Genomic DNA, 27,009 nt, shown 5'->3' with positions numbered 1-27,009 from the left:
CTGTAGGTACAAGGACGCTGTTCGCCTAGCAGGAGCAGCCTCCGTATCCCCATGTCCCGCCGCGTGCCAGGCCCGCCAAGTTCCACCACCCTCCAGCAGTCCTTATAGATCTGGCCGGCCGCCCAGCGCGGTCCCGCGCCACCCTGCTCCACCGCCGTCTGCAGGTCCGGCGGCCGCGGCATCCAACACCATGTTCAGCACCCACGAGCAGACGGGCCACTACACGCCGGAAACCACCCCCCATGGCATCAAGGCCGCCTCGATGAGCCTGTCCGTCGTCACCATCACCCTGACCGCCATCTGCATCGACCGCTTCGTGCGCAGCGTGAGCGCCTGGAAGGAGCTGCCCGTCGCCCAGTGGACCCTGTTCGCCTTCTACTGCCTGTCCTTCCTCTTCAGCTCCGTGTCCGCCATCCTCAAGGACCTGGAGCCCAACACGTCGCGCCATCTCTGCGACGCCTCCATCCTCGTCTGCCTGGTCTTCTATCTCAGCGCAAAGATCCTGCAGTACCACTATCTGGTTGAGCGAGCAGTGAGCCCCCGCCGCGCCCGCCGCGACCCTCCGCGCCGGCTAACTCCCCGAAGCACATTGTCCGTTCCGACCGGACCCCGAGAAGCAAAGACCGGATCTACATCTTCAATTGCTGCTGTCTCATCCTCCCCTACATCGGCCTGGTCATTCTCAACTTTTACTGGTCCGTCGCCACTGCTGACTTCCCCCTCGCTGCCATCAGACTGATGATTGAGAACAGGCGCGTGGGATACATCAGCCCCAATGGCGTGTGCATCAATGGCCTGGAGATGCAGGGCATCATCCCGCTCTTGGCCTTTGAAATCCTCATCAACATCTACATGACGCTCCTATACGTCTACCCCTTCCGCCGCGTCCTGTTCAAGAAGCAGGCGCTCGGACCCAACGCAATCCTCCAGGCCATGGCATACCGCACCGCCCTCGCCACCTGCCTCATGATCCTGGTCACCGTCGGAAACCTGATTGGCCTCCTGGCCCTGCACGGCGAGCCCGTCTGGCTTTGCTTCATGTGCTGCACCGGCGACGTTGCCGTCTGCGTCATGCTACTACACTGGTCAGTACTGGTGCCCAGCCCTCACTCACCCGACCGGAATCGATAGCTGACATGACCGCCGTCGCAGGGTCACCAAGCACGACCGCGAGCGCCGCGGTTTTGCCTTCTCCGAGGAGTTGAACCAGGGTCTCAAGCTGCGGCCGTCGCAGTTCAACGACGCCGTCATCGACGCCTTCTGCAGGGCCACGGGCATGGGTGCGCCCGAAGCGGACGGACACATCCGCGTCACCAAGGAACTGAAATTCGCCGTCAACGGCCAGACCGTGCACGTCACCACGACCCATGCCGAGGAGGACGACACCGAGTCAACCCCGACAAAAGGGGGCCGGCTGTCCCGGCACGGAAGTGAAGACAGCATGATCGAGATGGAGCGAGGGGAGGGCCGGTTCAGGAGAAGAGAAAGCCACGACCGGTTAAGCATAGGGTTGAGTGACGAGAGCATAGGGAAGGGGAAGAAGTGGCAGCATACCCATTCGACATTATAGCATTTTTCTTTGCCTTTCGTTAATGAATTTGATGAACCTAGGTTCAAAACAAAACCTGCAGCCTTCGGTGAAAAAATCTCCATCTCATCGCTCGTCCAAAACACCACACCAGACATATTTGCTGCCCCGGGCTGGACCATCACCATTGGCACCTAGTAACTCCCCAATGAGATCAAGGGTTCTCACGCCACGACTTGGGTAACTTTGCGCCCAATAATATGCACGCGACAGGAGCCTCCCCGTGTCTCTTTTGCACCAAAGCATAATCCGTTGACCCAAAGCTCATGCCGCTAGAAGGCCGGCCCGCTCGTGAAACGGGTCGCCGAAGTCAAAATGCTAGCGGTTAAGCGTTCCCGGGACCCCATGATTTCCGCCACAAACCAACGATCAACGGCAAGGTCATGCTACAAATCGAACTGATGATGATGATGATGATGATGATGATGGTGATGTTCATGGTGATGGTCATGTCTACGCTTCCTCCTTGCTCTCGGGAGAAACTCAAGGCAGTCGAAATCCAGCAAGCCAAGCCTGATCAGCGACGATCTGACCGTTCGATGAGAGTGTTCGAAGGATTCCTGTGTGGTGCTCTTGGCACGCATCCTGTCAGAAATGCCGTGCTTCCCACCAGCCCTACCGCGGTTTAGACCTACCGAGGCACTCCCTCTCGCGTGGCACGGTACCGAAGCAAGCCTACCTCCGCGCCTTCCACCGGCTACGGAGTTGCCGCTGCGTGGTGATTGCATCGGTGGCTGCACCAAGATGCTTTCGGTCAATGGACTGGGCCGGGGCTTCCTCTGGGCCTTCCCCGGGCCTTCCTCCGGGGCTTCCTCCGCTTTTTTAGCTCCGAGATCTGCAGCCGTGCCGTCTTTTGGCCAGCATGTCTTATTAGCCCCGACTCGACGGCCACGAGGAATTAATGAATGATGCGCTCTTCCGCTGACGGTGCGTTTCGGCTTGATGTGCGGAGTACCCATCCACACTTACATTCAACGGCTTGTCCTTGTAGCTCACCATCACTGCGAAAGGCGGGCGCGGGGTTGTTGGAGTTCAATTATTGTCTTCTGTCCTTGATGAATCTGGTACAGCTACGGAGGGATAACCTTATTAGGCGCGATCGATGATGGTATCAAGATCACGCTAGTGAGAAACCGAGCCATGGATCCGACGGAGATGGGCGGAAACGTCGGTTGGTCTTCTCCGGGTAGGAAGAATTATCTCCGACATCACCCTGGGGCAGTTCATAGTGGTCCTTCTAGAAGGATTGTTATATCGGATAATCAGAGCTGGCTGCCGGACTAATAACGGCAGCAATGAGCAACGCTGGCTGCACGGGGTCTGAAACTCTGAAACCTAGCTTTGATTGCGGAAAACAGCGACGTCGCGGAGCAGGAGGCGTCCCCGAGGCTCGGGCTTAACGATTTCCGGAAGTCAGCTAGAGCAGCCCGGCCCGTGGTAGTTGACTGCCGGTCCATGGCTGGCTTTGACCTCTCCAGCTAGAACGTCGGAGCCCGTCATCAGACGCCCCGTGATGATGATAGTAAATGATGCCCTCGGTGTTTCCGGAAAGCATAGCCAATGGCGGCCTTGATGTCCGTCACGTGCTTACCATCTTCTTCTTCCTTTCCTCCAAGCACTTATGTGAAACTGCGATACGGCCAGAACATCCTCTACGTTGTCATCCAACTATCTCTAGCTAGACCAGACTGCTATCAAGAAGTCGTTGATCCCGACCGCCCGTCTGCAATCCACCCGTCCCGACATGCGTCCCATAGCCTCGAGTGATCTAGTCCACGGTCCCATGGCGGTTGAGGTCGGAAAGGCCAAAGTACCATGTCGTTGCAGGAGTAGGCATGAGTGTATGACTTCGTCTGTGGTTGCAGGAAAGGCGAGGACTGAAACATGATAGACGGGCCATATTGGTCTCCACCAGCTCCATCGATTGCAGGGCCGAAGCAGAATCGCCTTCACCGTCGCTTCTGCCACAGTCGCACAGGTGTGCCTCTTGTAACATGCGGACCGCACGGTTGTACACATCCTTTGGCTTGTCATCTTGTTTCGTCCGTGATTAGTAAAGGCAGTGCTCACCAATTCCCATGGGTAGTTTGTGGGGTCGCACGGCATGACATACGAGTCATGAAAACGAATGCTGTATGTACGAGGACAGGGCGGCTGAAGCGAGAGACGGGGCGGTGTGTCTCTATTGAGAAGGTCGTGAATGGCACACGTTTCAGCCACAGCAATCTGTCCGGGAATCAAGAGCGTGATGGGACGGGTTAAGCACTAACAAAAGAAATATAGCCCCGGATGACGCAGAGTGTGCGGGGTACACGATAATATCGGACGAAGCTGGACGTAAATCATCGGACTTGGAATGCCATTTGGCCATTTTCTCCATAGCCACCTATGCTACCTATCGGTGTACAGCAGCTGGCAAAAGAAGCCATCCTGCGGCAGCCGCTATTAATGCAATGAGACACGCACCCCGGGCCATTGCAGCATCTGCGGTGCTCCCGGTTCCATCTCTTCAAAATGCGGTCGCGCACGCTGGCCCTCGCGGCGCTACTCAGTCCCAGGCCATCGGTAGCCACCACTACCACCGGGCAGGACTGCCGTTGCCTACCCGGAGATGATTGCTGGCCCACGGCGTCCGAGTGGCAGCAGCTCAACGAAACGGTCGACGGCCGACTGGTGGCAACGATTCCGCTCGCCGCCCCATGTCACGACCCAGCCTTCAACAGCTCGACCTGCGACACGCTGCGCGAAAGTTGGCAATGGCCGCAAGGGCATTATGAGTCCTCGAGCTCCGTCATGGCTCCGTTCTGGGCCAACCGCAGCTGCGACCCCTTCACCTCCGAAGACACGCCCTGCGAGCTGGGCAACTACGTCCGCTACGCCATCAATGTGTCCTCGAGCCATCATGTGGCCGCCGGTATCCGCTTTGCCAGCGATAAAAACATCCGTCTTGTTGTCCGCAATACCGGTCATGAGTAGGAGCCCCCATTCCTGCATCTCACATTCTCGACACCCGGAGATCTTTCTTCTCTCCCGCCAGACCTGTCCCTGTTTGCCCATCCATGCCGCGTAAACCGCCCTGACATGAGCGTAGCTACAACGGAAAGTCTACTGGCGCCGGTTCTCTGGCCATCTGGACGCACCACCTGAAGAGCCTGAGCATCATCGACTACAACAGCCCCACATACTCGGGCAAGGCAATCAAAGTCGGTGCCGGGGTCCAGGGCGGAGAAGCCTACGCGGCAGCCGATGCTGCCGGGCTTGCCGTCGTCGGAGGGGAATGTCCGACCGTCGGCATCGCCGGCGGCTACTCACAGGGCGGCGGTCACTCGCCCCTCTCGTCCAAGTACGGCTTGGGCGCGGACCAGGTGCTCGAGTGGGAGGTGGTCGACGGCACGGGCGAGGTGCACGTCGCAAACCGACAGCAAAATAAGGATCTTTATTGGGCGCTGTCTGGAGGCGGTGCAGGAACCTACGGCGTCGTCCTGTCCATGACATCCAAGGCCCACCATGACATCCCCGTGTCCGGCGCGAATCTGACCTTCACCGCAGAAGGGCTGAGCGCAGAAACCTTCTACGCGGCCATTGGGGCGTGGGAGGCCGAGCTGCCCAAGCTGGCCGATGCCGGAGCCATGGCCATATACTCGTTCACGAACACCTTCTTCGCCATCGCGCCAATCACGGCGCCTGGTGTGTCTTCGGACCAGCTCGCAACGCTTCTGCAACCGTACGAGGACAAGCTGTCCAGCCTTAACATTACGTACTCGAGCTACATACACCAGTTCGACGGCTACTACTCCCAGTTCTCCACCATGCAGAGTCCGATTCAAGTCGGGATTGCCCAGTACGGCGGCTGGCTCTTGCCGCGGAGCCTAGTGGAGACGAATAATGCCGCCCTGAACGCTGCCTACAGGAACATCACCGAGGACGGCGCGACCATCATCAATATCGCATTGAACGTGTCCAAGACCGTGGCCGGAGACGTGGACAACTCTATCCTACCCGCCTGGAGAGATGCACTGGTCTCCGCCGTCGTCACTACGTGAGCATGTCCCAGAACACACGCTTCTGAATCCAACTGTTGACCCACAGCGCCACAGACCGTGGAACTTCACCGCTCCGTGGGACGAGATGATCGGGTGGCAAGACAAGATGACCAACAAATACATCCCGCAGCTGACGGCGCTGGCTCCCGAGTCGGGCTGCTACTCGAACGAGGTGAGTCTGCATGATGGATGCTTGAAGCCTACTGATCCCGCCGCAGGGCGATTTCCGTCAGCCGAACTGGCAAAGGTATTTCTACGGCACAAACTACGCCAAGCTCCGAGAGATCAAGAAGAAGTATGACCCCTCGGATCTATTTTACGCGGCCATTGCTGTGGGGAGCGAGGAATGGGATGTTGCCGAAGATGGAAGAATGTGCAGGGCCGGTAACTCGACGGTTCAGACGTACTTGCCCGAGCTTTGAGGCCTGCAGAAGGTCTGAAATACATAGGTCTTGAATCTGAAAACGAGGCTGGACTACTCAAACGCCTCATAAACGCGCCAGCGGCCCATCGGCCCTGACAATGCCGAGACAGTCTGGCGAAATGTCCTCCAGCCTCGGACACCCCGTCAACTGCATGCATCTCTTGAACTCTTCGTAGAAGATGTCCAGCATCTTCGTCACACCAGCCTCGCCGTCATACTGGACTCGATCAGTTTACGCTGTCAAAAGGGCATCACCATACGCACCGCCAATCCCCAGATCATCGGCCTGCCAACCCAGCAGCACTCGGCGCCCAAAGCCAGAGCTTTGAAAATGTCGACGCCACTCCGGATGCCACCGTCGATGTGGATCCGGATCTTTCCCTGGCCAGCCCTGACGCACTCGGGGAGGGCGTCGATGGTCGCCGGCGTCCCGTCAAGCTGCCTGCCACCATGATTGCTAATGATCACACCGTCACACCCGTACTCCCTCGCCAGCGCGACATCCTCCGCCGTCAGCACGCCCTTGATCCAGATCTCCATCTTCGTCCTCCCCCTCAGCCACGCGACCTCCCCCCACGAATGCCCCTCCGAATTGACCGCAGCAAACCCATCCCCATGCCTCCGCGCCCTCACCGCCTCCGTCGTCATCCCCATGATCGGAAACCCCAGCCCCTCCGGCGTCCGAAAGTCGTTCCGGCACTCGTTATACCGCACCCCCAGCACGGGGCTATCCGCCGTCAGCAGCACCGCCGCGCACCCCGCCCTCTCCGCCGCCCGCACGATTCCCTCCTGCCTCCCGCGGTCCTTCAGCGTATACACCTGCATCGCGTGCACCGCCGGCGCCGGCGCCGGCCGGACGTCCGCCGCGGCGCGCCGGATCGCCTCGACGCTGCGGTTCGCGTACGACGACACGCCCATGGGCACGCCGCGCGCCGCGCACGCCCGCGCCGTCGCCAGCTCGCCCTCCGCGTGCGCCATGCCCTGCAGTCCTGCCGGCGCGACGCACAGCGGGAAGGAGATCCGTTGGTTGAAGACGATGGTGCTGGTGTCGACGGCCGAGACGTCGCGCAGCACGCGTGGCCGCAGCCGGTATTTGGCGTATGCCGTCGTGTTCTCCCGCACTGTGACTTGGTCCGTGGATCCGTCGTTGAAGAAGTCTGGGCGTGGGGTGTGCGGTGGGTTAGTGTTTGTGTTTGTACTTGCGCCGATGGGAGCTGTACGTGCCTCTGGCTGCTGCGGGGAGCTTTTCGGATGCTATCTTCTCGAGGTCGTTGATGCTGAGGATCGTGTGCGCTGGTGCGACCGGGGAAGGAAGCGTTTCGCCCGCCATGGTTTGCGGATGGAGCTGCGATTCCAGTGCAACAAACGCAGCATCTCTTTATCAATTGTCGTATCAAGGGAGATTACATTCGCAGGGCGTCACAAGTGCGGGGTACATACATGACTACTGACCAACCGAGGAAGCGCTTATATATCTCCATGCCCACGCAGACCTCCAGCTGCAGCTAAACGACAAGGTCCAGTTCCTGCTTGGGCACCCAATTCCCATGCAATCCCGGCCTCAGCCTCAACGGCAGCCTCACCACCGCCTGCGCCTTGGTGAAGTCTCTCGTGTCCACCACATGCAGCTCGCTGATCATTTCCCCATAGTTGTTCACCAGGAACATGACGTACCCGTCCCCCTCTCCCGCCGCCTCCGCCCTGGCCACGTACACCGGCTCCTGCACCGCGTGCTTCGGCCCCGGGAAATAGACTTCCGCCACACCCGTCCTCACGTCGACGTGCGCCACGCCGTTGTAGACCGGCGCTCCCCCACCCATGACCGGCGCCATCCCCGCGAAATCCGTCCCCAGCGCGCCATCCAGCACCGGCATGAAGCAGTGCGAGTACTCCTTCATCGACCAGCGCTCGTCGATCCGGGGGAACTCGCAGTTGAACGCCGCTAGCTTCGTCGGCGGGGGGAGCTCGAGATCGTCGGACCCCGGGTCCAGCGTGAAGCGCATCATGTAGCTGGCCAGCTCTTGGGGGTTCGGCGCCGACCCGTTGTCTTCGGGCCACCAGAAGAATACGTTTTTGTCGCAGAGGGGGAGGTCGAAAATGACGTTGCCGGTGGCTGGGTCCTCGTACGCGTTGGAGGTGTGGCCGGGGAAAGCGTTGGGTGCGCGGAACCACTGGAGGTGCGGGTCAGCGTTGGTCGTCAAGGAGGCAAGTCGTGGGAGAGAAGTAGGTATCGAAACTTGCCTTCACATCTGATCCCTTAGCGCCGCGACGAGGGAGAAGTCCGAGGTAGAAAGGAATATCCGAACGCCATCCCCAATGCTCACCGCCCTTCTTCATCCTTTCAATATCGCATACTTGGGGTATGATAGGGAAAAGAGCCTTTCAGGTTGCATCAGATATCGATATTTTCCGGCAACGGTCAAGCACTTACCCAGTTTTCAGTGACGGCAAAGTCATGAATCATCCCGACAACCGGCGCCACAAGCCAGACAGTCTCAGTGAACTTGCCATCAGGTGAGACTGAGAAATAGCACACGTCCGGAGTGCCATCTCCCTTTGCCTCGTAACCCATCCCGACCAACTCTCCCGACCCAGGATCGACTTTGGGGTGAGCAGTGAAGGTCATGCTCGGCAGCTGTCCTTCAAAGTCATATAACCCAACCGTCTGCAGGGTACGGGGGTCGAGATGGTATGGCGGAGCATCCTCCTTGCAGGCTAGCAGCTTGCCATTGAAGTAGAAGACGTTCGTGTTGGCTGTGCTGCGGACCAGAAACTCCACCGCGTCCGTGTACTTGTTGCGGTATTTTCCTGGGAGTCATCAGCCGTGCTAAGATCCAAGAAGCTGGTGGGATCTGTTGCATACCGATCAAGGCACGGCCAGCCTCTCTTTCACGCACGAACTTCTCGGTCCGGACGTAGCGCTGCTTGAAATGGACACGGCCCTTGTGGATTCGAAACGCACTGATGTTGCCGTCGCCGTTGAACCACTGGGTGAGATTAGCGGACTGTCATGCTGTATTGAATCGTGATTGGCATACTGGGTCATCCTCGATGAACGGAGCGAATTGCGGGTCTGGCATCACCCGATAAAATGTGCCGTCTACCTCGTCCGGAATCTCTCCTAATACCTCCAGGTTCTGGACTTCGCCTTCGTAACGGCACGGTCTCATGAATCCGGAGAACTGAGGCCTGTCGTTGAATGCATTCACGCCGCGGAAAGTTTGTTTTAGGTAATGTCCTGCCATTTTTGGAAAATGAACAAATGAGGATTCGAGACTTCGGTTGAATAAGGGAATTGTATTAAAGTGTACTGTGATGCTTGGGAGTTTCAACACTATCGAATGTGCAACGAAAGGATGTAACAAAGCTAATGAGGTAGCGGGTTGAGCTGATGCTTTCGGGGGGCAAGCAGCCGGTCGCAATGGTGATATAGCCAAAAGCGAAGGACGCGGCAGAAAGCAACGGTAATTGCGCCGAAGGAGACCCTGACCACAGGTGGCTCCCATCCAATTGCATCCGGGCCATCTGAGACCCAGCACGCTGAAAGGTGGCTCGGTTTGCTGATCCCCATCGGGAAAGGTGGGCTAGCCCCGCACTTGACGGCTAACCCAGGCAAACGTCGTAAACCGCCGGTCTCGTCCGAATTCGAAGGACGTAGTAAGTCTAACAGCCCTATGATTGCGTTGCCATCCTCCAATACGTAAGACGAGGTAAGACAGTATTTTAAGCTCGCTAATGAGAAATAGTCATGCATCTGGACTTTGCTGCGCCCCCCATCGTCGCTGTATTTCTGCGGCTTTTGAGTCGACACTTCCATGAAATACTCCATAGATGATACTGATGGTTGCCGGGATAATTGATGCCTGGCAGTAAAGTCTTCGATCAAACATCTGTACTACTTCTTTTGTACCTTCTCGTCTTTAGTGTTAAATTCACGTCAAAAGTCGACAAGGAACACAAGTATGTTAAGAAGCATTACCCAAACGACCTTGCTACTAAGCCGAGTAGCCTTAGTTCTAGTAGCGGTTCCAGAAGCCGCTGTAAGAGCCGTCCCACTGCTTACAGTTTGCGTACCGTCGTTCTCTAATAAAGTCCTTGTCAGGCTGAAGGTGCGTGTGCTCGAAGCTCGATCGCTGCTGGCCGTAGCTCCCAGTCCGCTCGAAATGAGCCCACCGAAACCGATGCCAGTGGAATCAAAGGCTGCGGTGGAGCTACCTCCGACCAGTCCCGTCAAGCTGCTTGGGCTTGTCTGGACGCCAACCATCTCTCCACCACTCAGTCTAAATATTACGAAGAGTGGATGAATTAAGCCGGATAGATCGACCTTTGCGGATGTGAAATCGTATTTCTAAAGCGCTTTAAGATGATAGAGGATATGACTCCCCTTTGAAATCATTGCGGGCGTGTAGAGGGAAAATGTTTTACTTTGAGAATGTCTGAGCCAAAGGGGTCAAACAGATAAGATAGACGGTGGACCTAGATAAGATAAACGGTAAAAATAGATACGATAGACGGTTAAAAAGATAAGCTATGGCTAAGATAGATATGCGTAGGGATAAAAGACAATCTTGGCGTGGATTCTTCCGTGCCTCTTACGCGTCATTGCAGGTCGCCAAACCCGACATATAGCCTTGCCTTCGTCCGCAGGGCGCCAGTGATCTGGCACATCGCCCAGGGTCCCAAACAACGATACTCAGCCTTTTTACTCGTGGTTTTGCTTCCCCGAAATTTCCTCTATATTGTCGATGCCTCTCACTAAGCAGACCATGGATTTTGTGGTTGACGGCTTGCCTGAGTCCACCTCACCAAATCTTCACCTGAGCCATCCTACTCCAGAAGAATGCGTCCAAATATCAACCAAAACCTCAGCCTCGTGGAAGGACTCACTGACTCTTCCGGTTTATCTTGAGGAGTCGAAATATCTGGCGACCGTGCCTCTCGCGAAAAATAACGGCCTGACAATGTGGATCCTGGTTGATAAGAATCTCCCACAAAACGAACGACCCATTCTTTGCTCCTGTGAGAGTTTTCGCAAGCGTTCTCTGACAAGCGATGCGGATGGGAATGTCGAGGATAACATGGTCCATGGAATTGCCAGTGTCTACTGTCCACCCGAATACCGGGGTCGTGGCTATGGAACTCGCCACATGAAAGAGATGGCCAAGGTACTTTACAGCTGGCAATCGGAGCAGGTCAAATGTGTCGGTAGTGTGCTTTACTCAGACATCGGGAAAACCTACTACGCCAACTTAGGATGGAAGCCCAACCCTACCAACTCACATGTCCTTTTTCAGCCCGCGAAGATCGCGAAACGGCGGATCGCAAAGGAAATTATGGAGGGAGACCTCGCAGAGCTCTGCGACAGGGACGAAAAGATGGTCCGGAAGATCATGGCGACCCCTGCGAAAGCCAAGAGACGTCTAACGATAGTCCCGGATCTCGACCACATGCTCTGGCACATTGGAAAGGAGGACTTCGCCACTCAATTTCTCTTCGGCAAGATTGCACAAGCCAAGGGAGCAATTGCTGGTCCGCCAGGAAGACAGGTGTGGGCAATCTGGACGCACCGCTACTACAACCACCCGGATGCGGAATCCCCCGACAATGTCCTTTACATTCTGCGGCTTGTCGTGGAAGGCCAGGACAGTCACGCGGAGATTTTTGAAGAGCAAGTCGATTACCTGACGGCCGTGCTCCAGACTGCTCAAGCTGAGGCTACGGACTGGAGGCTCAATTGTGTCAATCTGTGGAACCCTACACCGTTGGTACGCAGCATGATAGCCCAGAGCGGTATAGAATACTCCATGGTTGAGCGGGAAGATGACAGCATTGCAAGTGGTCTATGGTATGATGAAAATGGTGGAGTGGGGCCGGCGCCAGAATGGCTTAACAATGAGCATTATGCCTGGTGTTAAGCGGGGTCTCGAAGGAATTTCACAGGAGAGCTTTACGACAGATGCGAAACATACGACCACCGCATAATAGCACCGGGAGAAAACGCGTCGATGAGGTAGCTACTACAGACAGTGACAGAGTACTTCTAGCACCTCAAGCCCGAGTGCGGCCGCATATTCCCAAGCTATTGGTCAGCTTACGCAAACGCTGGGGTTTCGGACCTGAATCAAAGGAGAGGGCCCAAGCGCTGATGCTGCCTACATATGGATCTTTGTACTCGTTGGCTCCTTTGGCGAAATGGACCTACCAGTCGATCCACCTTCAACGTGCAACATTTGTCCTAACTTGTTTACGAACAGCCGAGGCCGCTACTCTCCCTGGGCATTGCTGTGCTCAACATACAGCGGGGTCAAATGCACGATACAATGCAGCGCACTTGAAGAGTCGGCCAGCAAGCCATGCAAGTTCTGTTCATTGCTAGCCTGCTAGATTGCCGTAAGTTTCTGCTGCTACTGCTGCCGCTTCTTTCATCTTTTCTCCTTCGCTACCTTCTTCTTCTTCGCTTTCCTTGTCGCTGCTCCCCGCTGCTCTTTTTCTTCCTCCTCCTCGCCACCTTCGCTGCTCGCCGCCACCAACAGCTCCGCCTCGTGCATCAGCTTGAATCAGAATATAAATCCATGTGAAGTGTCGAGCAGTGCGGAAACTAAATACTCGGCTACACTGTTCAGTCGGATTTCGGCTAGGCATTTGACTTGTTCCGTTTCGGCCGAGGCTAGTTACTTATGGAAATCTTATCGGCCGAGTTTCGGAAAAGTTAGTACCCGAGTTGCGTGAGTTCACTTGGCATACTACTAGGCCGCGACGCAAACCCTAGGGCCATGTAGGAATCGAGAGCCGCCGGGTTGACGATGATGATGATGATTACACCCTATCGGCCTCCACGGAACAAATAGAGAGGAGGTCTTCGCCGTTCACCAATACCGATACGTACCTATCGATCTATCTAAGCGGCGTTTTCGGGCTTCTTTACGTTCGGAGCCGCTGGAGCAGAACCTCTCGTAATGACGCCATTATAGGCGCCCTTGGAGTTAATACAGCCATCGAACACCATCGATTGCTGAATATCAAACGCCGGTTGCCGGATATCGGCTATGGAATTGTCGACCGCTAATTCTTGGAAGGTAGTTGTGCATGGTGTATGCACGTCATATCGTATAATAAGTTTAAAGTAGTCTTGGTATTGGACCGGGACTTCCGGGAGGAGGCCCTATATAAGAACGTCACGAACCGGCGGCCAACAAGAAGAGCAGAAACCAAACCAAACAACCTTGTTTTATCAAGCATTGTTTTAACCCGTTCTGAAACATGCTTTTCGGTCTTGCCGTCCTAGGCCTCTCGGCCCTGACTGGTGCGCTGGAGCTGCCCTCATTCGCACCGGCCGATTTGCCGCTCAGTACGAAAGATAATGATGGGGTAAGATATATATCTATGCCAGCTCTCTTGGGGCCCTGCTGATGTTCCTTTCTTAGACAATTGGGGGACGCTACGACGTCCGCCCGACTATGGCAATTACCCAAGATCCATTTCAGCCCGGGCTTAACAGGTAAACCCAAGTCCATGCTCTCTGCACCGCTTCAATGGCTGATAGCGATCACACAGCTGGTTCTACCTCGTGTGGTTGACCACCGTCGACGGCAGAAAGTACCACCTTACCATAAACACGGTGCTCAGGGGCGCTAGCGAGCTAGGCTACAACGTTTCCGCCTTCCAGGGCCTACAAGACCTCTCCGACCTCACCACCACCGGCGGTGTCATCCTAGAGTCGGGCACATCGAGCAAAGATCACCTTAATATCCACGCCCCCTCGCAGAACCTCACCACCGTGCAAGGCTCGGACAACTACACCGACGTGCACTACAGCGGCGATTTCGCGGGCTTCGCCCTAGACCTGGACTTCCAGCCTACCGGCCGCAACTTCTACTACGGCGGCAGCGGCGGCTACACGCTCGCTCCCGTCAGGCCGAGCGACCTCTTCACCGTACCCCCCGGTTACTCTTGGTACTGGGTAAGTCGAGCGGCCAACCGATCCCCCTCCATAACAACGTCCCTAACAACCGTCTCCGTAGGGCAACCCGCACCTTCGCGTCTCCGGAAGCATCAAAGTCGACGGCCAGGACGTCCAAATCGATTCCACGCAGTCCACCGGCTTCTTCGAGCGGCAGTGGGGCGTCATGCAGCTGCGCAACTGGTACCTGCACTGGCTCTACCTCTCCAACGGCGTCGTGCTGCACATTTGGATCAACGAGCCCTCGACCACGGGCGCGCCCACCTCGGACAGCATCGCCGTCGCCAGCGTCTGGTATCCCAACGGCGCCTCCGAGGTGCTGCCCGTCGACGACACCACAAGCGCCTGGGACGCAGTGCGCGATCCGGAGTCCGGGTACTTGTATTTCAGCGAGTATCGCATCGACTTGCTGCAGGCGAAGAATGCTTCGTTGCACGTAACGAGGCACGGAGGGTTGGATGCCGTGTTGAAGCCGTTGGGCAATATCTCGGGCATGTTGAATGTTTCAGAGGCGTATGCGCAGGGCGACGGGACGTGGAATGGTGAGCAGGTGCAGATTTGGGGACATGTGGAACAGATTTCGACTTTGGTCTAAGAGCTAATGCTACGGGCTATGTGTCATACGCCATTCACTTGTACATACATAGCATATAGAGTCTCAGAGGGGAGCAGGGAGTGCACTAAAGGTTCTTCGGCGTCCCGCCAGAGCAACCCCAGTGGCCAAATCTTAATATGTTTGAACAATGTCTAAATTTCCAAAAGTGGACTTTGGAAGAGGGCGAGACTCTTCTACGCTAAATATCGCTCACGGGCATTTCTTAATCAAGGCATATTACACCGAACCCGGCCACCTAACAACCCCCCTTGAATTGTCATTGAATAAGTCTTGAAGTTTCCTCATAATTTGTACTTGAATATTACATCACGCCACTGATAGAGAGATGCAATGGGTAGCTATTAGACATGTTCTACCAGTCTACTATAAATTAGCAATGGGAGGCGCTATACAGGAATACTAAATGTTATACAAGTCCCTCGATATACTCCGTATGTATAATTGTAGTACGGCCTCGCTCTGACAAATGATACGCTTGAGGTATACTACATCTGCTCTACTCAAATCCGAGCATCCCGTTTTACAGCTCATTGAATTCACCCTGCACCTTTCATGCTCTTCGCTGGAGGTGTAAGAGACCATGCCGCACGCTTCGTCGCCTCCAGCCCCTGACGGCAGCGACGTGAACGACGACGGCGACAGAAAAGGCTCAGGGCTATCGGAGCAGTTGCTCGATGCAGATGACGATACGGCTTCAGACGGTGTTGTCATGGAAGCTGGGGGAGGCTTGGTTAAGCTCTTTAGCGCCGCCAAGGTCTCTTCAGCCCTAAGGAGCGCCCTACGCACGAGCACGGTGCGAATGGCGGCATGCTCCTCTAGGCTTACCTCATACTCGCCGATGTGGCAGGGCGGTACCGAGGCATTCGGGCGGTCGGAGTTGGTGGTGTCGGTCGGGGGTTGGTGTTGCTGTTGCTGTGAGACGAGATGCTCGAAGAGACGCAGGACGAGCTGGAAAGCGGAGACGGTGAGAAGGACAGCGGACGAGTCCTTGTGGCATCGGCTGCAGCCAAGGAAGTCGCGGCAGGATGTGAGTGCCGAGTTGATTCGCTGGACGCAGGTGTCGATGCGGCAGCTGGTAGACGGCAGCTGGAGGGAACGATGGAGGGAGTGCAGCGCGCTGAGGTTTGCCGTCTGCACGTCGAAGCAGTCACAAGATGCCGAGAGTTCCGGGTTGTCGAGGGTGGATGCGCTGCTGCTGCTGGACTCCTCAGCGGTCTCGCAGTCGGGCCATGTCCACTGGAACGACTCGAGCGGCGGTGTTTGGAGATGGGCGTCCAGCAACAGCGAGTCCGCGTCTGTAAAACGCCCTGTCACGGGGTCGAGGGTGCTGGTACCGGGTATTGGCTGGAGGTTGGGTGAGCTTCGGGGATTTCCCTTCCAGACGCACGCAATCTTACCTGGTCAGGGCCGTTGAAGACGGCGAAGTCCATGCACGCAGCATCGGCCCAAGACGGATGCAGGTCCGCGGGCAGGGCGTGCCAATCATGGCGGGGAGTGCGGGAAGCTGCATGCTGCTGGCGCAGGCGGGCCTGCTTCTCCAGCGTCTTCCTGTTGCGGCTGCCCTTGGGCTTGCCGGCACGCATGGCATAGCTGTAGCTGCACGGTAGTTCCTGGGTCTGGCAGCGGGCGCACACGAGCTCGCCCGAGCACTTGACCTTGGCGGCGTGGCAGAAGTCACAGGCGGAGCGCAGCTTCAGCTTCGGTCTTTTGGACTCGGCGGCCGAGGGTAGGTCGGCGAACAGGGGGTCTTGGGCGGCCATTGTACTGCTGACAGCTGACACGAACAGAGGCCGGCGAAGGACGATAAGATGATCAGATAGCCGGTAGTGGGACGAGATTCAGAGGCGGTGCTTGGCCGGCTTATAATCAGAGCAAGCTGATGCCGCTCCGGCGTCGCAGCCTCGAACTGCTTCGACCAGAGTCGCATTCGCGCCTTGACTCGGATTCCTCCAGCCCCAAGTCATTTGCAGCCGCGGCGCTGACTCGGAGCATGGCGTGACCGATTCATGTCGCGGGGGAACCGCGTGGCAGGGCCGAAGGCCAGCGCTGGACCGGCACACAGGCACCCGCCCGAGGGCCACCAGAGCGTCCAACAAGTCTCTGCGAAGCAGCCGGGCGAGGGAGCTTTAAGTGTTGTCGAGCAGTCGGCGTCGGCGGCCGGTTGCGGCTAGTCTCGGCCGCGCGACGGGAACCACGGGGCGGGTGCGGTCCGCCTCTCGGACCGGGGCTGCTAGCCCGATGCCGATATCGCCGCTGTTCCGCCTTGGTGATGCTTGGATTTGCGCCGAGTATAATCGCCGAGCGACCATCCTTCCCCCAGCCGCGGACTCTCCTCCATCCTTCCCGGTTGCACCATGAAACAATGAAGGCTCGTTTTCTCCATCCAACGACCAAGTTTGCCACTTCCACACCCTTGCCATTGCGTATGTGTCCCCGCTATTGCTGTACGACTTTCATTCCTTGCGGGCCGAACAATCATCATCTTCAGGCTCCGCTCCTTTTCCGCAAAACGCATGCTCCTCATGCGGAAACATTTGGCGAGGATTGAGCCGTTCAAGCCCCGCTTATTGGTCTTTTTATAGCGTGCTGCTAAACGCATAGGTAAAGGGTTTTATCACTGACATTCCGTCCATTTGCATTCCGGCCTCCTGCATTCAAATAGCATGCTTCCGAGTACGATGGTAGCACACTGCCCTGAAAGATTCCCCCCCTCGCGTAATGCCGCCAGCATGACATTGGCCGCGACCTTGAATGTTTCTGCTTCGCAATCACACCAGGCGCCTTGACCGGTCTGCTGATCGACAGCGCCTGCAAGGACTCCAAAGGCGTCATTCACAAGCCTCGTGGCATTTTCCGCTGCGTCAATGCTTCTCGGCAGTTGATTGCCGGCCGCGATGATGGTGCTAAACGGAACACGTATTGGAATGAATGTACGTACCTTTGAGAATTTGCAGTTACAACCGCACCATCGGGAAATAGAAGTAGTTAGTTATACACTCTACAAATACCCTGCTGCAATGGTCCTATTTCTTCCGTGTGCCAGGTTGCGTTTTACTTCAGACTTGCCATCTAAAGGCCTCTAGTAAACGGGCCTCAAATCCAACACCTGCGAGAGACATCCCCTTGGGGTTATGACGTCGGTGATTTCAAACCCGCCCTTCCTCGCGATCTCACGATACTCGTCCAACGTCCTCTCTTTGTTCTTCACCATGGTCAACATCCTGATGTCGCCATACCTGGCGAAACTGCCCAGCCGCCCTTCCCTGATGACCATCTCCACCACCAACACCCTGCTCACGCCCGGCCTCAGCACCATGGCCTCCCTCACCTTCTCCAGAATCCTCACGCACTTGTCATCGTCCCAATTGTGGAACACCAGCCGCAGGAAGTACACCTCGGACGCCGGGAGCTGATTGTCGTCGGCGAAGAAGTCGCCCGCCCGCACCTGCGCCCTGCCGCCCGCCCACGCCTCGCGCTCAAACCTCTTCCTGATCAGATCCGCCGTGCCGGGCAGATCGAACGCCACCGCCTTCGCGCGGGGAAACGCACGCAGGTAATGTGCGACGAAGTCGCCCTGGCCGGCGCCCACGTCCGTCAGCGTCGCGGCGCCGCCGACGAGCTCATCGCCCCAGGGGTAGTCGGCCAGCAGCCCCGGCGCCTCGGCCACGCTGAAGGCGCCGATGGCCCGGTGGAAGCCCGCGGTGAGCCCTTGCGCCTGCATCACCGCGTACGTCGACTCGTCCGTGTCGTAGAAGTGCTGCGCCGCGCTGCGGCTGGACCGGGCGCTGACCGCGTCGGGGAGGCTCGTGAGCATCGAGTAGTGCGTCGTTGCGTACTGGTCGACCCAGTTGTGCCATGTCGTCCAGTGGTCGGTGCGGAGCAGTGCCGAGGCGCGGTTGTTGCGCACCGTCGGCGTTGTGGACGTTTGGTCGTATTGGAAGAATCCGAGCTCGTCGATGAGGTAGCGCATCAGTTGGTGCGCAGCGGTGGGCTGCACGTCCGTAGCCGCGGCAAGCTCCGGAATGGTAAGGGGTCCTCGCTGCTCGAGAATGTCTGCGAATCCATAGCGCGAGGCGCAAAGCAGGACCTTGCTGCTTGTGGCGGCTGGAGTTACGTCAGTGGAGGTGCATATGGCGAAGATCGGGTACCTCTTACCGAACACGGCATCCATGAAGAGAACTTGCGGAGGGGTGATGATCTGCTCGAGCTTGTGGAGCGTCTGAATCGTTTCTTCGATCTTGGCCCGCAGCACTCCCGACTGGGCAGACGTGTTGTCTGGCGACAGGCTCAATGCCGCATCGACGTCCTGGGCCAACGGACCCTCGAAGGCCTGGACCGCCTGCTTGGCTGACGCCAGAAGCTGCTCCAATTGTGCCTCCATATTCGGTAGAAACAGGAAAGTGGTGCAATGTAGCTTTGTAAACTTGAAATATGATCTGGCTCAGTTTTCGCACTGAAACACTTCCAAGAAAGATTATACGGCAGGAGAATGCTCGACGGGACAGACAGGAATGGGGAGATATGTCTTACAGAGGCTCTTTTCAGCTGACGGGTTGTTGGATTCACTCGGCGGATATTTGCGGGGCAAATCGATCGTATCCGGTCGGAGCGGAACTTCCCCCCGTTATGCACCGCATTCTCCCCGACTTTTGCGTTAGGAACACTGAGAGACTGCTAACAGGTAAAACTAAGCCACGAGAAAATTGTTGCCGTCGTGTATGACAGAGCTAAGGTGCTTAAGGTAGCGTATTCCGGTTAGACAGTTATAACGTTCGATTGTAATCACTGCTACATTACAATATGAACTATCTGGAACGCATATATATATCTAAGTCAACAATTTCGTTGCATGGTTGGGTGCTGTAAGAGCATATTTTTGTAATAGAAGCTTAGAATGATACGATGTTGTTTGTTTCGAATAAACTAAAGGATGAAAAGTTGTAGTGCCAGCAACTCATCTGCCAGCTATCAGAGTCTCTAGAACTTTTAGTCGGTGTTTTTGTATGCTGTGTCATCGATGAAGCAACTCTAGCATAGAAAATCAAGTATAGTATAAAGCCTATAAAGATTGAGATCCAGTATCTCATGCGTTGCGTCTTCTGACTAAATTGGCTACGTAAATACATGAATGTCCACTGCCTGAGCTTAGCGAGAAATTTAAGAAAAGAAAAAAAAGAAACAAACGCACAAAACCCGATGCTAAGCACCGACTTTACAGCGCCCTGCCAGAGCAGCTGCAGTAGGTGAGTCAAACATGTCTCTCAAGGCCAAGTGCAAACCCTTCCTCTCACATGCGTCCAGTAGCCTGACCGCATCCATACTCTCGGCACCCAGGTCCCAAAACGAGCGCATGCACCCAATATCCTGCCTTGATAGGCCCAAACACTCGGCCATTGCCTCTCTAATTTGCACCACCACCTGCGCCATCGCTTCCTCATCCGCACATTCCACGGCCTCGCCCAGCTGCACCGCAATCTCGTCCTCCTCGCCCGGCGTCGGCAATCCACCATCAACATCTCCCTCAGCAGTGCCAGCACCAAGCCCCCTCACCGCATCCACAATGGCAGTCACGCTGCCGCTGCCGCCGCGGTTCGAGGACGAGGACGCCCCCAACATCTCCAACACGCCCGCCAGCGCCTGCTCCAGCCTCTCGGCCACACCGCGCTCCACCACGCCGTCGTCCCACTCCAGCTCCACCCGCAGCCCGCCGTCGCTTCCGTCGTCCGTGAACTCGACCATGACGGGGAACTTGGCCACGCCGCGAGGCCGCCCGCCGCCCTGCTCGACGCCCACCTCGACAACCTCTGCCGTAGCTGTAGCTGCTGTCTCGGCGCCAGTGGCATGAAGCGTGAGCCCCGCGCGCCGCTCCGCCGACTCGGCCGCCGTGTGGAACGCGACGACGACCTCGACGAGCGGGCGGGCCAGGCTGGGATGTGGCGAGTTTTCGCCGTCATCGTCGTCGTCGTCGTCGACACAGGGGCCGCCGACCGGTCTATTGTTTCGCAGCAGCTGGCGCAGCACGCGGTGCGGCACGAAGCGCGCGAGGGCGGCGCTGCTGCGCTCCCGCACGGTGGCGAAGAGGGCGCTGAGGCTGTCGTCGTTGGTGTCGTCGTCGGCGTCGCTGCCCTCCCACGGAAGCGGGATGACGAGACGGTCGAGGAAGAGGCCGGGCATGCGCTCGGTGCCGGGCTCGGTGCGGAGCGTCATCGGGGCGCCGAGGGCGACGACTGTGCTGCCGGTACGGCTGCCTGCTGGTGATGGTGATGATGACGACGATGGAGGGTGTAGCGAGCGTAGCGCGAGCAAGGTGGCGGCGAGGGCGAGCTGGTGCATCGACAGGCCGTGGGCGAGGGCGAGGCGGACGAGGCGGCGGTGCAGCGGGGGCCGCACGCTCCAGGTGCAGAGGTCGCCGCGGTAGGTTGCCGATAGGGGTTTGCCGTGGTGGCTGTGGAGACGGGGCCCCGGGAGGGCGGGGCGGCGTGAGGAGAGGGTAGACTGCCAGAAAGTGGCTGTTTCGCTGTCGACTGTGGTGTCTGGGAGCGCCCAGTGGGCCCAGTCAAGGTAGGAAAGCTGGGCGGAGGGTGCCGGTGGGAGCGGGGTGCCGCTGGTGATGCGGGTGTATGCGGCCGAAGTTTCGTGGAGGACTCTGTAGAGCGTCGGGCCGTCACCGACGATGTGCGACATGACGAAGACGAGCACTGTCTTCCATGGCGTTACGGTTGCCGCATGCAGTTGGATCAGACTGTCCGTAAACGGATCCAGTGGCTGCTGCATTTTCTGGGAGATGAAGTCGTCCACTTTGTCCTCGCTGCAGCTGGCATGACTGGGAGCGAGAGGGTCTGAAAGAGAACGCATGATGGTACCGTTCTCGTTGTGGAAACGAGAGCAGAGAACCTCGTGCCGCGCCACTGTCTGCTGGAATGCGGAGCCCAAAGCGTTCAGGTCCACGGCGCCGTATACCTTGCAGGCATAGACGATATTCCACACGGGCGAACCGTCGCAGAGCATCTGATTGAGGACCATCTCTTGCTCCAGGTACGAAGCTGGCATCTTCTCCTGCCTCAGCACCTGCTGCATGCTGGCGAAGGGGGTGCGAGCATTGGCCGAGGTCTGGATGCTTGTCACGTCCCGGTCCAGCTCTCTGCAGAGCTCACGAAGGACCTGGTGGCGGATGATTGTCCTGAGCGGCACCGACGTGTTCCAGAGCGTCGACAGCTTCTGTGCAAGCCGAATCTGCAGCAGTGAGTGGCCGCCGAGGTCGAAGAAGCGGTCGAGAGCACCAATTGGAGGCTGCGTCTGGTCCCTGCCCAAGAGCTCGGCCCAGGCATCGGCAACAGCGCGCTCGGTGTCGGTGGCCAATGGCTCCAGCACCGAGTCCCTGCTCAGGTGCATCTTGGCCAGCTCCTTGCGGTTGACTTTGCCGTTGGGCGAAAGGGGCAGCTCTTCCAGCGCAGTGATGTTGTTGGGCGTGCTGTACTCGGGGCAGTGCGCCCGGAGCCTCTCCATCAGCGCGCGCGTGTCAGCCGTCGCGGGCGTGACAAAAGCCCGCAGAGCACTTCCGGTTACTACAACGGCGACGTTGTCAATGCTCGGAGCCAGCCTCGCGATCGTCGCCTCGATGTCGCCGAGGTCGATTCGGAAGCCTCGCAGCTTGACCTGGCTGTCGGTTCGCCCGATGATTTGCGTGTTTCCCTCCTCATCCCAACGGCCCATGTCACCAGACCTGAACATCCTCCAGCCGGGCCGGAACGGGTCACGCAGGAACCGGAACTCGGTCTCGTTGGCATTGTTCCGGTAGCCGCGTGTGACCTGCAGCTGCGAAGCCACGAAGATCTCGCCGCTCACGCCAGTCGGAACAGGACGGCCCATGGAGTCGAGGATGTAGAAGGCGACGCGGGGAATCGGCTTGCCCACTGATATCGGACCGTCGGGACGCAGCGGGTGTGCGTTGGTCATGAGCGTGGTTTCAGCCGGTCCGTAACTGTTCTGCAGGATTCTTCCCGGCATCCACCTCTGGGCCAGAGCCACTGGTAACGGCTCGCCCATCAGTGTGACAACCTTGAGGTTGGGATAGTCGGCGGGGTTCAGGTTCGTGACCAGAGAGGGTGTGGCCACAATCGCATCGACCTTGGAAAGGTGCGCCAGCGGGTCTGCGGCGTCCTTGAGCACGAGCGTAGCTCCGTACAGCAGACTCGAAAAGACCTCAGTGACGCAGCAGTCGAATCCAAGCGACAGCAGTTGAGCATTGCGTTGGCCGGGCTTCGACCGCAGCCTGGTCGGACCCCATGACAGGACAGACAGAATTGGCTTGTGCTCAAGTTGAACCGCCTTGGGGAAGCCCGTGGTTCCGCTGGTGAAGAGTATCACCGCAAGGTCATTTGGTCCAGCCCGGCTTTTGGGGGCAAGTTCCCAACCATCGCTGGAACTTCCGTCCGCCTCTGACTCGGCATCGGCCAAGATTGTCTCGACGTCCAACTGAAGTGCCCCTTCATGTCCGTGGTGCCCTTGCCTAAGCGCAGCACTCGGGTAAAGAACAACTGGGGGTTGGCAGAGAGACATCATGTAGCTCTGTCTTTCCAGAGGGAATTTATTGTCAATGGGACAATATGCGGCTCCTGTCCGAACCACTGACATGATTGCCAGTAGCCAGTTGACTGAACCGTCAGCAATGACGCACACAATATCTCCGGCCTTGATGCCATGCTCAAGGAGAGCTTGGGTAACCCGTGCTGTCTCGGAGTCCAATTGGCTGTACGTAAGGCTGCGGTCCAAGCCTTCCACCGCGCGGTAGCTGGGGTATTGGGACAGCGAGAGCTCAAACGCATCGGAAAGGGTTTCCGGTCCTTCGTACGGCTCGTCGATGTAGTCGGTGCAGTTGAGGCTAGCATGCAGCTCTTCTTCACTAAGCATCTTCTCCGCCACTTTACCGACCGAGTCGGCCGCTCCGTTTTCGACCTGAACGCTTTCATGGCTGAGCAAGCGCAAAACGTTCTCAAAGTGACCAATCATACGCTCGACCATCGACTCGCCGAAGTTGGAGGGGCGAAATACGAATCTCACATCCAAGCATCCCTCAGCCGCATCAACCATGACAGTAAGCGGCATCTCGGTAGTCTCAGCAATCGAGATATCGTAGGGTGCAGCGAGCCTCGCACCCGGCCACTGATGTTCGGGGAAGTCGTACTGTATGGCCAGCAGAGTATCAAAGTAATCGGTACCTTTCCTTCCCGTAGCCTCTTGGACAAGAGAGTTGGGAGTCCATTGGAAGTCAAGGAGCTGGCACATGGATTTGAAGACCTGCCTCAGGAAGTCTGGGACGGTTGCATTCTCTTGAATCATGACCGACATGGGCAGGGAGTTGATCAGAGGACCGACGATCTTCTCCACGCCTCCGAGGGGCAGACTCCTGCCCGAGAGCACCGTTCCCAGAACCACCTTTTGAGAGTCGCAATATCGAGAGAGGACGACCGCCCATGCACCGTACACTAGAGCAGCTGTCGTCACGCCATATGTTTTCGCAGCTGCTTCAAGCTCGGTGAGTTTTATCGAAAGCTTGCGATGTCTCTCGGACAAAGATTTGCACGTCACGTCTTCCGGGGGAGGAACACGAAGGCGGGGGATGTCTTCAACATCCCCAAGCTGGTCTTTCCAGAAGGCTTTGGCAGCCTGCGAGTTGCGCTGGATCAGGCGGCGCATGCACCACGCAGCATCCGAGAACTGAGGACACGGGGGGAGGTCTCTGCCGTGTAGGAGCTCCCCAAGGTCGTTGAGGATGACGCTTGCCGACCAGCCATCCACGAGCGAGTGATGTACCGTCCAAACGAGACGACATCTGACGCCGGGCAAGAGAACAACCTGTACTCTAGAAAGAGCATTTTGATCTTGTTCGTCGAACGAAGTGAGCTCTTCCGGCTCGATTTTCCTGGAAACATCGGCCATCTTTTGCCACGCTTCTTCCGACGAGACGACGACCTCCTGCCAGCGGACTTCAGCCTGTTTGTGCATCACCTGCAACGGCTCAGAGGAGGACAGATGGAACGACGACTGCAGGATCGAATGTCTCCGAGAAAGCTGCTCCCACGCTGCCCGGAGCGATTCCGGGAAAGTCGAATCCGTTCCGTGGTCGAAAGACAGGCCGATCTTGATGAAGTTCAAAGACGGATCATCAAGGGTACCGCGGACCATGCGGACTTGCATGTCCGTAGCGGGAGCCACGTCTGCGGCCTGGGATGAAGCCGGGCCGAGCTTCTCAGCAAAACGTGTCCGGTCGTGGTCGAAGCAGGTATCATCTCCGCCGTGGTCCGGCTCGATCGTCCGCACTGCGGCCGCGATGGCACTCACAGTGTCCAGGGAAAAGACGGAAACAACGTCGGTGTGGAAGCCGAGCTTCCGCAACGTGGACACCAGCATGACTGCCGCCAGCGAGTGGCCGCCGAGCGCGCGGAACGAGGCCCCGTCGTCAACACGGGCCTGAACGATGCGCAGGACCATGCAGACGGCGTGCCGCACGGCCTCGAGCGGTGTCAGCTCTTTTCCGGCGTCACGCACGCCCTGGAGGAACACCTCGGGAGTGATGAACTGCGGCAGCTGGGTCCGCTCATGCAGAGCGGTCAGAGCCTTCCGATCCACCTTGCCGTTTCCCGTCGACGGGAAGGCGTCGAGGCCATAGATGACGTCGGGCACAAGGAATGCCGAGTGCCTGGCCAGCAGGCGGTCACGAAGCCCGTCGGCCTCGCGCCGCGGCGTGACGAAGCCGACGAGAGCACCGCGGCATGACACGGCGGCGGCGCCCTTGGCCTCGCTGCACGCCAGCAACGCCGGCTCGACCTCGCTCTCCAGGTTGACGAGGAAGCCGCGGTTCTTGACGACGGCGTCCTTGCGGCCGCAGAAGACGAGCCCGTGCGGCGTGCGGCGGGCGTGGTCCTTGGTGCGGTAGAAGCGCTCGCCGCCGCGCTCGATGAAGGCGGCCCGCGTCAGCACCTCGTCCTCGTAGTAGCCGACAGCGACACCGGGCCCACCGAGCAGCATCTCGCCCTCGTCGGCAGCCTCGTTGCCCTCGTCGTCGACCAGTAGCACGGTGCAGAAGGAGATGGGCACGCCCATGGCGATGGGCTCGCCCGGCCGCATCTCGTACATCAGCACCGTGCACGTCGCCTCGGTGGGGCCGTAGATGTTGATGAGCCGGCGGTGCTCGGCGCTCCAGCTGTCGACGAGGAAGGGCGTGGGATTCTCGCCGCCCACCATGATCAGCGATGCCTTGTCGTAGCCGCGCGACGGGTCCATGGCGCCGAGGATGCTCGGGGTGGCAATCCAGATGTGGCATGTCTGGGCCACATCCTCCAGAGTGGTCGGGCTGGCGAGGACGAGCGTGGCACCGTTGCAGAGGGTGCTGAAGATGACGTAGGTGCATGCTGTCGTGGCCATGTGTAAGCGTTAATTTGCTGGCCGTGATTGGCTTTTCTTACCGTCGAATGCGAAGGAGAAAATCAGCAGCACTCTGCTGTCGACGCTCGCGTGCAGGTTGAAAGGCAGCGAGTTCTGCTCCGTCACGAGGGATGAGATGGATCTTTGGTTGATGATGACGCCCTTGGGGTTGCCCGTTGAACCGCTGGTGAAGATCACGTACGCCCAGTCCTCGCCATCACATTCGGGTGTATCTTCGTCGCGTGGAGAATCGGGTGGCGTTGGTGGGCTGGCCAGCACTTCACCATCGTGGGGAATGTAGATCACCTCTTTGTCTCCGCAGCCGGAAAATGTGTCGCGGTTCGTGGTGATGACAAGCCTTGCTTTCACGCGGCCGAGCGTGTTCTCGATCCGGTCGCTGCCCCAGGTGTCCAGGTCAATCGGGACGTAGCACGCCCGCAGCTTGTGGATGGCCAGTAATGCGACAATGGCACCGATGCAGCGTGTCGAGAGTACCGGAACCATGTCTCCCCGTCTAACGCCATGCTGCCGTAGTTGAAGACTGAGGTTGTCGGAGCGTTCGTCCAGTTCCTGGTACGTCACTTGTTTGGACACACCAGGTACGGTTCCGTCTTCGAGTGCAATAGAGGAAGGGTGTGCCGTGACATGTTCGCGGAAGAGTTGAATGAGGCATTTCATCATGACAGAAACGGACCGGCTGCAGCTCAGTCGGATGAAGGCCCGAATAGGAAAAGGTTGGAATTGAACGAGAGATGGGTAGTGTTTGACAACGCCCCTGGACCTCGGAACGGATTGTCACCTTATCTTGCCTCTCATCACGCCCAATGCCACCAACAAACAGCAGACCGGCGCCCGGAACTTGAGCCCCGGCGCCATTTGTATCCTCCGGTGACCGAAACACCGCTCCACTTCCCCAATGGGTACGTGCACACCGATCTTCTCTTGGCTGCACTC

The 27,009-nt window shown here is 57.8% G+C and overlaps 8 protein-coding genes across 8 annotated transcripts; 4 read left to right on the top strand and 4 right to left on the bottom strand.

The window, feature by feature from the left end:
- Window positions 1–190: 190 nt before the first annotated feature.
- On the top strand, window positions 191–1,570 carry BKCO1_6000012 (ring finger domain protein; the record flags this gene model as incomplete). The annotated part of the gene is made up of 4 exons (XM_020277674.1): window positions 191–532; window positions 586–695; window positions 753–1,085; window positions 1,153–1,570. The coding sequence occupies 4 exons, from the start codon at window positions 191–193 to the stop codon at window positions 1,568–1,570; spliced, it is 1,203 nt and encodes a 400-aa protein (XP_020126703.1).
- A 2,532-nt stretch (window positions 1,571–4,102) lies between these two features.
- Window positions 4,103–6,053, top strand: BKCO1_6000011 (fad binding domain protein; the record flags this gene model as incomplete). Its single annotated transcript, XM_020277673.1, has 4 exons — window positions 4,103–4,560; window positions 4,680–5,627; window positions 5,686–5,803; window positions 5,850–6,053. 4 exons carry the CDS (start codon window positions 4,103–4,105, stop codon window positions 6,051–6,053), a joined length of 1,728 nt encoding a protein of 575 aa, XP_020126706.1.
- Window positions 6,054–6,119: 66 nt separating this feature from the next.
- BKCO1_6000010 (uncharacterized protein) lies at window positions 6,120–9,300 on the bottom strand (the record flags this gene model as incomplete). Its single annotated transcript, XM_020277672.1, has 8 exons — window positions 6,120–6,272; window positions 6,320–7,309; window positions 7,359–7,431; window positions 7,496–7,560; window positions 7,639–8,226; window positions 8,487–8,863; window positions 8,919–9,042; window positions 9,094–9,300. 8 exons carry the CDS (start codon window positions 9,298–9,300, stop codon window positions 6,120–6,122), a joined length of 2,577 nt encoding a protein of 858 aa, XP_020126705.1.
- A 1,500-nt stretch (window positions 9,301–10,800) lies between these two features.
- On the top strand, window positions 10,801–11,970 carry BKCO1_600009 (lysine acetyltransferase protein; the record flags this gene model as incomplete). Its single annotated transcript, XM_020277737.1, has 1 exon — window positions 10,801–11,970. One exon carries the CDS (start codon window positions 10,801–10,803, stop codon window positions 11,968–11,970), a length of 1,170 nt encoding a protein of 389 aa, XP_020126693.1.
- A 1,345-nt stretch (window positions 11,971–13,315) lies between these two features.
- On the top strand, window positions 13,316–14,610 carry BKCO1_600008 (mucin-1 (muc-1) protein; the record flags this gene model as incomplete). The annotated part of the gene is made up of 4 exons (XM_020277736.1): window positions 13,316–13,423; window positions 13,480–13,553; window positions 13,610–14,015; window positions 14,077–14,610. The coding sequence occupies 4 exons, from the start codon at window positions 13,316–13,318 to the stop codon at window positions 14,608–14,610; spliced, it is 1,122 nt and encodes a 373-aa protein (XP_020126692.1).
- A 787-nt stretch (window positions 14,611–15,397) lies between these two features.
- Window positions 15,398–16,391, bottom strand: BKCO1_600007 (c6 transcription factor 2; the record flags this gene model as incomplete). Its single annotated transcript, XM_020277735.1, has 3 exons — window positions 15,398–15,409; window positions 15,457–15,975; window positions 16,029–16,391. 3 exons carry the CDS (start codon window positions 16,389–16,391, stop codon window positions 15,398–15,400), a joined length of 894 nt encoding a protein of 297 aa, XP_020126700.1.
- Window positions 16,392–17,710: 1,319 nt separating this feature from the next.
- On the bottom strand, window positions 17,711–19,012 carry BKCO1_600006 (o-methyltransferase 2; the record flags this gene model as incomplete). Its single annotated transcript, XM_020277726.1, has 2 exons — window positions 17,711–18,735; window positions 18,787–19,012. The coding sequence occupies 2 exons, from the start codon at window positions 19,010–19,012 to the stop codon at window positions 17,711–17,713; spliced, it is 1,251 nt and encodes a 416-aa protein (XP_020126698.1).
- An 818-nt stretch (window positions 19,013–19,830) lies between these two features.
- Window positions 19,831–26,736, bottom strand: BKCO1_600005 (nonribosomal peptide synthase 2; the record flags this gene model as incomplete). The annotated part of the gene is made up of 2 exons (XM_020277715.1): window positions 19,831–26,042; window positions 26,097–26,736. 2 exons carry the CDS (start codon window positions 26,734–26,736, stop codon window positions 19,831–19,833), a joined length of 6,852 nt encoding a protein of 2,283 aa, XP_020126697.1.
- Window positions 26,737–27,009: the final 273 nt, after the last annotated feature.

Source organism: Diplodia corticola (genome assembly GCF_001883845.1).
Source record: "Diplodia corticola strain CBS 112549 chromosome Unknown scaffold60, whole genome shotgun sequence".
Taxonomy (NCBI): domain Eukaryota; kingdom Fungi; phylum Ascomycota; class Dothideomycetes; order Botryosphaeriales; family Botryosphaeriaceae; genus Diplodia; species Diplodia corticola.
Note: the sequence above shows the minus strand (reverse complement) of the source record. Positions and strands in the feature narration are given on the sequence as shown.